The 13,615-nt window shown below is 43.3% G+C and overlaps 1 protein-coding gene across 5 annotated transcripts in view; it reads left to right on the top strand.

Moving 5' to 3' along the window:
- The first annotated feature begins 760 nt into the window (after positions 1-760).
- The window catches only part of LOC132402596 (uncharacterized), a 258,408-nt gene continuing 245,553 nt past the window's right edge, over positions 761-13,615 (top strand). For 3 of the 5 annotated variants that reach the window (XR_009514971.1, XR_009514972.1, XM_059985496.1), the window contains exons 1-2: positions 761-1,093; positions 4,006-4,092. Coding sequence is in view for 1 of the 5 variants with exons in the window: in XM_059985495.1 (XP_059841478.1) it covers positions 1,004-1,093 (90 nt within the window). In the remaining 4 variants the exon portion in view is untranslated. Of the gene's footprint in view, positions 1,116-4,005; positions 4,093-13,615 lie in introns of all 5 variants that reach the window. The other 2 variants (XM_059985497.1, XM_059985495.1) reach the window with 2 other exon arrangements.

Genomic DNA, 13,615 nt, shown 5'->3' with positions numbered 1-13,615 from the left:
AACTTCTGCCATCTCCTACGGGATCCCACCACCAACCACATCTTCCCCTCACCCCCACTCTTGGCTTTCCGCAGGGATCATTTCCTACGAGCCTCCCTTGTCCATTCATCACCCCCATCCCTCCCCACCGACCTCCCTCCAGGCACTTATCCCTGCAAACGGAAGAAGTGCTACACCTGCCCCCATAACTCTTCCCTCACAACCATCCAGAGCCCCAGACAGTCCTTTCAGGTGAGGCACCACTTCACCTGCAAGTCAACTGGGGTGATATACTGTATCTGGTGCTCCCGATGTGGCCATTTATACATTGGGGAGACCAGCCACAGACTGGGAGACCGTTTCGCCGAACACCGGCGCTCGGTCCTCCAGCAGTGGCGGGATCTCCCTGTGGACACACTCAATTCCACAGACTTCTCCCACTCCGATATGTCTGTCCATGGCCTCTTCTACTGTCAAGATGAGGCCACACACAGGTCGATGGAGCAATACCTTATCTCCAGCCTAGGTAGCCTCCTGCCTGCCAGCATGAACATTCAACTCATAGACTTCCGTTGATACCCCACTTACCCCATCCCTATCTAATATTTTAGTCTGGTTCTCTTTCTCTTTTTCCTGCGTCACTACAATCACCCCCCCCCCCCCGCACTACCTTTCTTTCTCTTTTATTTCCCAGAATTCTCCACCTTACCCCTAGCCCACTTCCCTCCAGCCTATCATTTCCCATCTCTCTACTTCATCCCTCCCCCCACCCCTTGACCATCCCATGTTACTTCACTCCTGATGAAGGGTTTCGACCCGAAACGTCGTCACTCCCTCCTCCCAGGAGGTAGATGCTGTCTTGCCTGCTGAGTTCTGCCAGCATTTTGTGTTTTCAACGATACCTTGAAGCTTTTGTGTGCTTTACAGGAAAACAGCAGCTCTAGTTTCTCTTTCGTCTTCTTTGCAGCAGTAATGAAAGTGGCCATCTGCTATTGGCTAACTGAAGTCACATGACCCCAAAGGAATGCAACTGACACATATAAATCCAGGGCTCCCTGACTGCACCAGCTGTTTACTCTTGAATTGCCAGAGTTCTTTATCCAAGGAGAGTTTGGTAAGTAAGAGAAATCAGAGAGGTATGTTTGTTTGGAATTTATCATAGTAACTCAATTGATTAAATTAATTACCACAAGTTTTACAAATGATAATGCTCTTGCTGTGCCTTGCAAACTTTGGCAATGGGAAGATGGTACAGAAAGGAGTTGGGCTTTAAAAGCAACATGTTGGGAGGGATGGCCTACCTGGGGAAGCAACAGTGTCTCGACCTGTGGCTCAGAAGGGTAGGAAAAGGAAGAAGGTAGAAGTAATAGGAGTTCAAAGACGTGATTCTGTGGATGCAGGAAATAAACTCGGATGGTAGTTTGCCTCCCAGGTGCCAGTGTCTGGGATATTTTTCATTGTGTCCAGGTTATCCCGAAGTGAGAAGGAGAACAGCCAGAGGTCATGGTACATATTCGTACCAACGACATGGGTAGGAAAAGGGAAGAGGTCCTGAAAACAGACTACAGGCAGTTAGTAAGGAAGTTGAAAAGCAGGACCCCAAAGGTAGTAATGTCAGGATTATTACCTGTTCCACATAGTAGTGACTATAGGAATAGAGGAAGGTGGAGGAAAAATGAGTAGCTGAGGGATTGGAGCAGGGGGCTGGGATTCAGATTTTTGGATCATTGGGACCTCTTTTGGGGCAGGTGTGACCTGTACAAAAAGGACAGGTTGCACATCAATTCAAGAGAGACCAATATCCTAGTGGGAGGAATATCCGAGTAGGGGAGATTCAAACAAGAGGACATGAGTTGAGACTTAGGGGACAAAAGTGTAAAGGTAACATGAGGGGGAATTTCTGTACTCAGAGTGGTAGCTGTGTGGAACGAGCTTCCAGTAGTAGTGGTAGAGGCAGGTTTGGTATTGTCATTGAAAGCAAAATTGAATAGGTATATGGACAGGAAAGGAATGGAGGGTTATGGGCTGAGTGCAGGTCTGTGGGACTAAGTAAGAGTAAGCATTCGTCATGAACTAGAAGGGCCGAGATGGCCTGTGTCTATTCTTTAATTGTTATTTGCTTATATGATTTAAACTAGAATTGCTGCGGGGGTGGGAACCGAACTGAAGAGAGGGAGGAAGCAGCAGTGGCTCACAGAAAGAGAAAACTTCTTAAAAAAATATTTTTATGAAAGGAATGACACAATACAGAATACATAATGGATTATATTTTCCTCCATTTTGCTTTTATATATTGCCCCTATACAAACCTCCCCTCACCTGCCCTCCCCGAACATACCATGGCAGTCAATATAGTTACAATACAACATTTCACAAATACAAATACAGACATTTCACAGCCATACCCCCACACTACTTCAAGACGAAGGCCCACACACTTCCATAACATGTCAGATAATCCAAGATACACTTATATTACAATTCATCAACCACCCTGTGAGGTAAACCAGATATGTGTTAGAAGGGAGGCAATAGTGAAAACTTGGAGACAGTGTGAAAGGGAGAATAGGCCGGTGCTAGAGAAGGGAGACACTCAGACCGATGGTTTGATACATGTTCGGCAGAGCTTTGTGGGCCGAAGGGCCTGCATTGTGCTGCAGGTTTTCTGTGCTTCTGTTTCTATATCGTTTCCTCAGAAATTTTTTTGTGATAGACTGCATGAGGCTGAACGGAAATATAACTTCAGACTACTTAGGAATTAGGAAATACAATAAATCAACTTTTATTGAATATAAATTATTTAATTGCAAAATGGTGCTAATGCTTTGCAATAGTTCACTCAGCTAAAAATATTTTGTTAATGCTTTGCATTGGTACTCAGTGTCTTAGGCTTCTTGTTTAAGTGTTCAACAATGATCAGCCAGCATTGATGGATTCCACTTGCCCTGATACCGTTTCTCCATGACTGAAACGTCCTAGTGAAACATTTCACTGTGCTTGTTACTGACAGCACCAAGAATTGCAGGGAAGAATTCTAAATGTGAATGCAGAAAATGAATCTTTAGTGACATGATGCACTTCATAGGTTTGTTTGCTTGAAACATATTGTCAACCAGCTGCACGTAGCTTGGTTCTCTGTGGTTAAGAAGGCAGGCAGTCCATTGGCCTTCATCAACCATGGGATTCAGTTTAAGAGTTGAGAGTTAATGTTACAGCTATATAGGAACCTGATCAGACCCCACTCGGAGTACTGTGCTCAGTTCTGGTCACCTCACTACAGGAAGTACGTGGAAACCATAGAAAGGGTGCAGAGGAGATTTACAAGGATGTTGCCTGGATTGGGGAGCATGCCTTATGAGAACCGCTTGAGTGAACTCGGCCTTTTCTCCTTGGAGCAACAGAGGGTGAGAGGTGACCAGACAGAGGTGTATAAGGTGATGATGAGAGGCATTGAACTTGTGGATAGTCAGAGGCTTTTTCCCAGGACTGAAATATTCAGGGCTGAAGATTTCTGGCATTGGAAAGGGTCCAGAGAAGTTTCACAAGAATGACTGCAGGAATAAATGAGTTAACATGTGTGGCATGTTGGCATGTTTGATGGCTCTGGGCCAGTACTCCCTGGAGTTTAGCAGAATGGAGGGGGTGGATCTGATTGAGAGCTATGGTATATTTTAAGGCCAGGATACTGGATGTGGAAAGGATATTTCCTGTAGTGGGTGGTAGGGTCTAGGACCAGAGGACAGAGGGTCAGATTATCAGCATATTCTCTTAGAACATATGGGAGGAAATTCTTCAGGCAGAGGGTGGGGAATGTGTGGAATTCACTGCCACAGATGGCAGTGGAGGCCAAATCAGAGAGTAATTTAAAGCAGAGCTTGATAGGTTCTTGATTATTCAGGGTGTCAACATGTGACAGGTTGACAGGAGAATTGGGTTGAGAGTTAAGATAAATCTGTCATGATCAAATGCCAGAGTAGACTTGATTAGACAGAGTAGCCTAATTCAACTCCTATGTTTGAAATGAAGGTGGGCTGACTGAAGAAGGAAGCATTTCAGGTGAAATTTGGTGGAGCTGTGGAGAGTGAAGACGACAAAGGACAGATCAAGATTGAGGTGAGTAGGAAATGTGGGCAGGGAAATGGCAGATGAAGGTTAATCTGGGTAGGTGTTGGTGAGCTGTTGCACTTTGGGAGGTCAAAAGTCAGAAGAAATCACACTGTAACTGATATGACCCTGAGGTGCATTAATGTACAGGAGGAGGGAGGTCATGGGTACAAGCCTCAATGTGGTAATGCCTGTAATTTGGCAAAGAAGGGATAAGGTATGCTAGTCTTCATTGTTTAGTGTGGGAAGAGAAAGGTGGGAAGTGCTGCTACAGGCTCCCTACTTCCACAACACTTCCTGCTCTTCCACCTATCTTCATATCATCCACAAATTTGACCACAAAGCCATCAATTCCATCAGCCACATCATTGACATGTAATATGAATAGAATAGAGGTGTCCCAACACTTACCCCTGTGGAACACCACTAATCAACCCGAACAGGCCCATTGAATTTCCATTTTTGTCTCCTGTCAGTCAGCCGATCTTCAGTCCATGCTGGGGTCTTTCTTATAGAAACATAGAAAACAGTTGCAGGAATAGACCATTTGGCCCTTTGAGCCTGCACCGCCATTCAGTATGATCATGGCTGGTCATCCACCTCAGAACCCTGTACCTGCTTTCTCTCCATACCCCCTGATTCCATTAGCCACAAGGGCCATGTCTAACTCCCTCTTGAATATAGCCAATTAACTGGCCTTAACTGTTTCCTGTGGCAGATTCCACAGATTCCACAGATTCACCACTCTCTATGTGAATAAGTTTTTCCTCATCTCGGTCCTAAAAGGCTTCCCCTTTATCCTTAAACTGTGACCCCTCGTTCTGGACATCCCCAACATCGGGAACAATCTTCCTGCATCTAGCCCAGGGGTGGGCAAACTTTTTGACATGTGGGCCACAAAGGGTTCTAAAATTTGACAGGGGGGCCAGACCAGGAGCAGATGGACGGAGTGTTTTGGTAATACACCTCATAAGAGAAAATAAAATATCATGGGATATGTAGAAAACATGTGCGTTAATTTCAATTGAAAATGAACAAATGCATTACAACAAAATATCTGTCTTTGAAGTCCCATGGTATTTAGCTATTTATTGAAATGACTTTTAAAACACTGAAAGTTAAATGAATAAAATACAGCTTTTTTTAATAGTAACAGTTATTATTTTAAAACACTGAAAATTCTGTTATCCTTCAAGATATTATCATCATCACTCTCCTCCTGACTGTCTTTATTTCAAAAACGGTAGGAGATGCAGGTCTACTTGTCCTTCTTATTCAATTGTCCCCTGTGCCAAAAATGACCAGCACAAAGACAGAACCCTGACAGCGCGCCAGTATGCGGAGCGCGTTATTTGATCTGGAGCACATTTTTTATTTTCAGAACGTACATGCACCTGTGCAATACTCATGTCCATCACTTAACAGAGATGACACGTAACATGTAAGGCTTATTGAAAAAAATATTTTCAAATGCATTTTTTACATAACACAACGAAGAAACTTATTTTTAATTTCAGTGGGAACAGTGTTGTTGGTCTCCCTTTTTAGCCAGCTCATCAAAGTCTGGATTTAGTTTTGTTGTGGCGATTCTCAGGATGGATCTGAGGTGTTGGTCAGTTAACTTGGATCTGTGGCTGGCTTTGTTGATGTTCATGACGCTGAATGCCTGTTCACACAAATAGGTCGAGCCGAACAAAGAGTAAAGCGCAAATGTGGAGTAATATGCTGCACCTCAACAAAGGTCAATGTATTTAGAGTGCGTCATCTATTGGGAAAATGCCAGAATTGCAGGGAAAAAATGTAAACAAGGTTTATTAATATAATTTCATCAAGTTCTGCGGGCCGGATTAAAAAGCTTAGCGGGCCGCATATGGCCTGCGGGCTGTAGTTTGCCCATGCCTGATCTAGCCTGTCCAATCCCTTTAGAATTTTATACGTGTCAATAAGATCCCCCCTCAATCTTCTAAATTTCAGTGAGTATAAGCCTAGTCGATCCAGTCTTTCTTCATATGAAGGTCCTGCCATCCCAGGAATCAATCTGGTGAACCCTATTTGTACTCCCTTTATGGCAAGAATGTCTTTCCTCAGATTAGGGGACCAAAACTGCACACAATACTCCAGGTGTGGTCTCAACAAGGCCTTGTACAACTGCAGTAGAACCTACCTGCTCCTGTACTTGAATCTTCTTGCTATGAAGGCCAACATACCATTTGCCTTTTTCACTGCCTACTGTACCTGTATGCCCACTTTCAATGACCGGTGTACAATGACACCCAGGTCTCATTGCATCTCCCCTTTTCCTAATCGGCCACCGTTCAGATAATTATCTGTTTTTCTGTTTTTGTCACCAAAGTGGATAACCTCACACTTATCACATTAAATTGCATCTGCCATGAATTTGTCCACTCACCTAACCTATCCAAGTCACCCTGCATCCTCTTAGCATCCTCCTCACAGCTAACACCGCCGCCCAGCTTCATGTCATCCGCAAACTTGGAGATGCTGCATTTAATTCCCTCGTCAAAATCATTAATATATATTGTAAACAACTGGGGTCCCAGCACTGAGCCTTGCGGTACCCCATTAGACACTGCCTGCCATTCTGAAGAGGTCCCATTTACTCCCACTCTTTGCTTCCTGTCTGCCAACAAATTCTCTATCCACATCAATACCATACCCCCAGTACTGTGTGCTTTAAGTTTGCAAAATAATCTCCTGTGTGAGACCTTGTCAAAAGCATTTTGAAAATCCAAATATACCACATTCATTGGTTCTTCCCTATCCACTTTACTAGTTACATCCTCAAAAATTCAATAAGATTCGTCAAATGTGACTTTCCTTTCACAAATCCATGCTGACTTTGTCCGATGATTTCACCGCTTTCCAAATGTGCTGTTATCACATCTTTGACAACTGACTCTAGCATTTTCCCCATCACCAATGTCAGACTAACTGGTCTATAATTCCCCAGTTTCTCTCTCCCTCCTTTTTTAGAAAGTGGGGTTACATTAGCCACCCTCCAATCCTCAGGAACTAATCCAGAATCTAAAGAGTTTTGAAAAATTATCACTAATGCATCCACTATTTCTTCGGTGACTTCCTTAAGCACTCTGGGATGCAGACTATCTGGCCCTGGGGATTTATCTGCCTTTAATCTCTTCAATTTACCTAACACCACTTCCCTACTAACATGTATTTCTCTCAATTTCTCCATCTCACTAGACCCTCGGACCCTTCTATTTCTGGAAGATTATTTATGTCCTCCTTAGTGAAGACAGAACCAAAGTAGTTATTCAATTGGTCTGCCATGTCTTTGTTCCCTATGATCAATTCACCTGTTTCTGACTGTAAAGGACCTACATTTGTCTTAACCAATCTTTTCTTTCCACATATCTATAAAAGCTTTTACAATCAGTTTCTATGTTCTCTGCCAGCTTTCTCTCATAATCCTTTTTCCCTTTCCTAATTAAGCCCTTTGTCCTCCTGGGCTAAACTCTGAATTTTTCCCAGTCCTCGGCTGTGCTGTTTTTTCTAGCTAATTTGTATGTTTCTTATTTGGAATTGATACTATCCCTAATTTCCCTTGTCAGCCATGGGTGCACTACCTTCCTGGTTTGTTCTTTTGCCAAACTGGGGTGAACAATTGTTGTAGTTCATCCATGCAATCTTTAAATGCTTGCCATTGCATATCCAATGTCAACCCTTTAAGTATCATTTGCCAGTAAATCTTAGCTAATTCACATCTCATACCTTCAAAATTACCCTTCTTTGAGTTCAGAACCTTTGTTTCTGAATTAACTATGTCACTCTCCGTCTTAATGAAGAATTCCACCATATTATGGTCACTCTTACCCAAGGGGCCTCGCACCACAGTATTGATAACTAACCCTTCCTCATTGCTCAATACCCAATCTAGAATGGCCTGCTCTCTAGTTGGTTCCTCGACATGTTGGTTCAGAAAACCATCCCGCATACATTCCAAGAAATCCTCTTCCTCAGCATCCTTACCAATTCGGTTCACCCAATCTATATGTAGATTGAAGTCACCCATTATAACTGCTGTTCCTTTATTGCACGCATTTCTAATTTTCTGTTTAATGCCATCCCCAACCTCACTACTGCAGTTCGGTGGCCTGTAAACAACTCCCACCAGTGTTTTCTGTCCCTTTGTTTTATGCAGCTCTACCCATATCAATTCCACATTGTCCAAGCTAATGTCCTTCCTTTCTATTGCGTTAATCTCCTCTCTAACCAGCAACGCTACCCCACCTCCTTTTCTTTCCTGTCTATCCCTCCTGAATATTGAATATCCCTAGATGTTGAGCTCCCATCATTGGTCACCCTGGAGCCATGTCTCTGTGATCCCAACTAGATCATATTCATTACTAACTATCTGCACATTCAATTCATACACCTTGTTACGAATGCTCCTCGCATTGACACACAAAGCCTTCAGGCTTGTTTTAACAACACTCCTTTAACCCTATACAATTATGTTGAAAAGTAGCCCTTTTTGATTTTTACCCTGGATTTGCCTGCCTGCCACTTTTACTTTTCACCTTACTACTTTTTGCTTCTACCCTCATTTTACAACCCTCTGTCTCTCTGCACTTGTTCCCATCCCCCTGTCACATTAGTTTAAATCCTCCTGAACAGCAGTAGCAAACGCTCCCCCTAGGACAGGGGTCAGCAACCTTTACCACTGAAAGAGCCACTTGGACCCGTTTCCCACAGAAAAGAAAACACTGGGAGCCGCAAAACCCGTTTGACATTTAAAATGAAATAACACTGCATACAACGTTTTGTTTTGCCTTTATGCTATGTATAAACAAACTATAATGTGTTGCATTTATGAAATTGATGAACTCCTGCAGAGAAAACGAAATTACATTTCTGCATGCAACAAAAACATTTTGACCTCCGAAAAAAAGACGTTGGGTTGAAGGTTACTTTTAAGTAAAATACTCGACATCTATTTGAGTCCTTCTTGTATTTATGAAAAACGCCAAACTTAAATTTGCCGCCAGCAGCAAACCAAAAATAACGTCAGCCAGCTGTCAACCTGAAAAATAAAAGGACTATTTCACTGAACAATGAAAACATATGAATATACGTTAAATAATAGGCAATTAAAATATTTATCATCCTTGTTCAGGTTGACTCACACCTGACAATGCAGTCGTATTCAGTAGGGATGGATCGATGCTTAGGGAAGGATAATGAACTCTCTGAACTCACAGAAGCGTTTCCCAAACGATGTTTGCATTGCGATGATTGCAGAATGTAAATACTCCGAATTTATCATGTCGTGACCTTGTTTGAACTCTCTCAAATTGGGGAAGTGAGACAATGTGCCTTTCTGTAAATCTCTGGCAAGCACTGTCAACTTGCGCTCGAATGCCAAAACATCCTCCAACATGTGCAGGGCTGTACGTCCTTACCCCGTTGAAGAGCTGTGTTCAGCATGTTCAGGTGCGCTGTCATGTCTACCATGAAGTGTAGCTTTTCCAGCCACTCTGGCTGTTCCAGCTCAGGAAAGGTGAGCCCTTTGCTGCCCAGGAATGTTTTCACTTCTTCCAGACACGCGACAAAGCGTTTCAGCACCTCCGCTCTGGACAGCCAGCGATAAAAACACGTTGTAGCGGTGTGCTACAAGCAGACAGTAAACTGCAGTCAAAGATAGCTTTATTTGAACTAAACAGCCTTGCTTTTAAGCCTCCCTCAACCCGCCCCCCATGGGCGCGGATGCTGCAAAAGACACGTACTCACAAACCCCCGTAGGCTATCTCCCTTAGCCTGAACGCTGGCTAATTGTGAGCCGGTTCGGATGTGTCAGGAAATGGGTCGCCCGCCACAACGTCTTATTTAGATTGTACAAGATCACAATAATCTTCAAATTTAGATTTACATTTCAAAAACTAACAAACTAACATAAAATACATTTTAATTAAATACTGACCATGTAGCGGTGTGCTACATGCAGCGCTAAAATTACGACACGGAGTCGGTAACTGCAGTCGAAGGAAAAAACTTTATTCGAAATCTTCAGCCTCACTTTTAAGCCTCCCTCAACCTGCCTCCCATGGCGCAGAGGCTCCAAAGCTCTGTGCTTGCAAACCCCCGTAGGCTATCTAATTGTGAGTCGGTTCGGATGTGCCAGGAAAAGGGTCGCCACAACCAATTATTTCCCAAAGCAACAGGGAGCCACAGCACAGACGTAAAAGAGCCACATGTGGCTCCGGAGCCGCGGGTTGCCGACCCCCGCCCTAGGACATTGGTTCCAGTCCAGCCCAGTTGCAGACCGTCCTGTTTATACTGGTCCCACCTCCCCCAGAACTGGTTCCAATGCCCCAGAAATTTGAACCCCTCCCACTTGCACCATTTTTCAAGCCACATATTCATCTGAAATATTCTCCTATTTCTACTCTGACTAGCATGTGGCTGTGGTAGTGATCCAGAGATGATTACCTTTGTAGTCCTACTTTTTAGTTTATCTCCTAACTCCCTAAATTCACCCTGTAGGACCTCATCCCATTTTTTACCTATGTCGTTGGTACCCATGTGCACCACGACCGCTGGCTGTTCACCCTCCCATTCCAGAATGTCCTGCAGCTGCTCAGAGACATCCTTGACCCTTGCACCAGGGAGGCAACATACCATCCTGGAGTCTCATTTGTGGCTGCAGAAACACCTATCTATTCCCCTTACAATCGAATCCCCTATCACTACAGCTCTCCCACTCCTTTTCCTTCCCTCCTGTGCTGCAGAGCCACCCATGGTGCCATGAACTCGGCTGCTGCTGCCTTCCCCTGATGAGACATCTCCCCCAACAGTATCCAAAACTGTATATCTGTTTAGAAAGGAGATGACCTCAGGGGACTCCTGCACTACCTGCCTACTGCTATGCTGTCTAGTGGCCACCCCTTCCCTTTCTGCCTGTGTAGCCTTTACCTGCAGTGTGGCCAACTCACTGAATGTGCTATTCACAACTTTCTCAGCATCACGGATACTACAGAATTAATCCAATTGCAGCTCCAGCTGCTCAATGCGGTCTGCCAAAATCTGCAGCTGGACACACTTCCTGCACACATAGTTGTCAGGGACACTGGAAGTATCCCTGTTTTCCCACATGCTGCAGGATGAACAAACCACAGGGCCGATCTCAGCTGTCATGACCTACCCAATATGTTGCCTCAACTTTTGAAACGTTCTCCTTTTAAAGGAACTTACCCAGCCTTACCTCACTTTGAGTGAAGCTCATCCTCAGCCTCTGCTCACCGAAGCCCCTGGAGACAAAGCCTTCCTACTCTGTCACCCGCTCCTTCAAACTGCTCTCTTTTAAATACTCCTGCTGCCTCACGGTCCAATTTACACGCGCTTGCGCAGTCGTGCCCCGTTAAACTGCCTAAGAAATTGTAATACCATGGGCTCTTGTCGTGTTTAGCAGCCTCATATGTGGAACCATGTCAAAGGCTTTCTGACTTCTAAACAAACAACATCTACTGACTCTCCTCTGTCTGTCCTGCCTGTCATTTTCTTAAAAAATTCCAGCAGATTTGTCAGGCAAGATTTCCCCAAAAGAAATATTAATTTTTACCCTATTTTATTCTGTGCCTGTAAGTATCTTGAAAGCTCATCCTTCATTTTGGACCCTGGCATCTTCCCAAACACTGAAGTCAGGCTATCTGGACAATAATTTCATGACTTTTGCTTCACTCACTTTTGCAAAATGGAGTGACATTTGCAATTTTACAATCTTCTAGGAACATTCCATTGTCTAATGTTTCTTGAAAGATCTTTACTAATGCCTCAACAATCTCTTCCGCCACCTCTTTCAGAAACTTGGGATGTTGTTCATCAGATTCATGTGATTATCTACTTTCAGACCTTTCAGCTTTCCAAGCACCACCTTAGTAACTGCAATCACTTCTGCCCCCTGACCCTCTTGAATTTCTATCATATTGCTGGTGACTTCCATTGTGAAGACTCAATCAAAATACTAATTACATTCATCCGCTCTTTCTTTGTCCCCAATAACTCCGTCAGCATAATTTTACAATGGTCTGATATTCACTCTCAACTCGCTTTTACTCTTCATATATCTGAAATAACATTTGGTATCCTCTTTTATATTACTGGCGAGTTTACCTCCATATTTCATCTCTTCTCTCCTTATTGTTGTTTTAGTTGCCTTGTGTTGGTTTTTTAACATTTTCCCAATTGTCTAAATTCCCAACAATATTTGCTATATTATATGCCCTCTACTTTGCTTTTATGCTGTCTTTGACTTCTCTGTCAGCCTCAGATTCATCCTCTCTTTCAAGTTCCCAGTCATATTTGAGATGTATCTATCCTGCACCTTCCAAATTTTCCAGAAAATACAGCCGTTGCTGTTCTGCTGTCACCCACAGAGAGTTCTGTCTGGAAAGTGGAGAGGGGTGGGGTGGGAGAGAGAAAGCAGCTTTGTTGGAGATGGCAGAAGTTGTGGAGAATGATGTATTGGGTACGGAGGTTAATGGACACACATACACCTCTCCACATCTACTTTATTTAGACCTTTCAATATTCAAAGCTTTCAATGAGATCCGACCTTCATCCTTCTCAGCTCCAGTGAGTGCAGGCCCAGAGCCATCAAATGCTTTTCATACCCAGAATCACTCTCAGAAACCTCTGTCATGTTTTGTAGCTTCAAAACATTAAACTAATTCAAAGGAAGACACAGGAGTCTGAAATGTGGGTCTAGATTCGAGTATTATTTTAAGTGAGGCACTCATGTATCACGTGGTAGCGTGATGATGTATGCATTTCATGGATTTTACATTATCACCCATAATTAATTATTTAAATGAACAGGATTGCTCAATCAATCAATACATATACAAGATTACTTAAATGTTAAGTATTTTAAATTATTTTATGAAATATTTTATTTTATTAATTTTATTTATTATTTTATTAAATATTAAGTATCTACTTTTTGCGAAGGCTGAGGGAAGTCCATCTCCCACCCGCCATCCTCATCACATTCTACAGGGGTTTTATTGAGAGCATCCTGAGCAGCTGCATCACTGCCTGGTTTGGAAATTGCACCATCTCAGATCGCAAGACCCTGCAGTGGATAGTGAGGTCAGCTGAGAAGATCATTGGGGTCTCTCTTCCCACCATCAAGGACATTTACACTACACACTGTATCCGCGAAGGAAACAGCATTATGAAGGACCCCATGCACCCCACATACAATCGCTTCTCCCTCCTGCCATCTGGCAAAAGGCTCAGAAGCATTTGGGCTCTGTTGACCAGACTATATAATAGTTTCTTCCCTCAAGCTATCAGACTCCTCAATATCCGAAGCCTAGACTGACACCTTGCCCTACTGTCCTGTTTATTATTTATTGTAATGCCTGCACTGTTTTTGTGCACTTTATGCAGTCCAGTGTAGGTTTGTAGTATAGTTTTCTGTTTTTTTTTTAATTACGTAGTTCGGTCTAGTTTTTTGTACTGTGTCATGTAAACCATGGTCCTCAAAAACATT

The sequence above is a fragment of the Hypanus sabinus genome, chromosome 12 (assembly GCF_030144855.1).
Source record: "Hypanus sabinus isolate sHypSab1 chromosome 12, sHypSab1.hap1, whole genome shotgun sequence".
NCBI lineage: Eukaryota > Metazoa > Chordata > Chondrichthyes > Myliobatiformes > Dasyatidae > Hypanus > Hypanus sabinus.
This window is presented reverse-complemented; position numbering and strand designations above follow the sequence as displayed.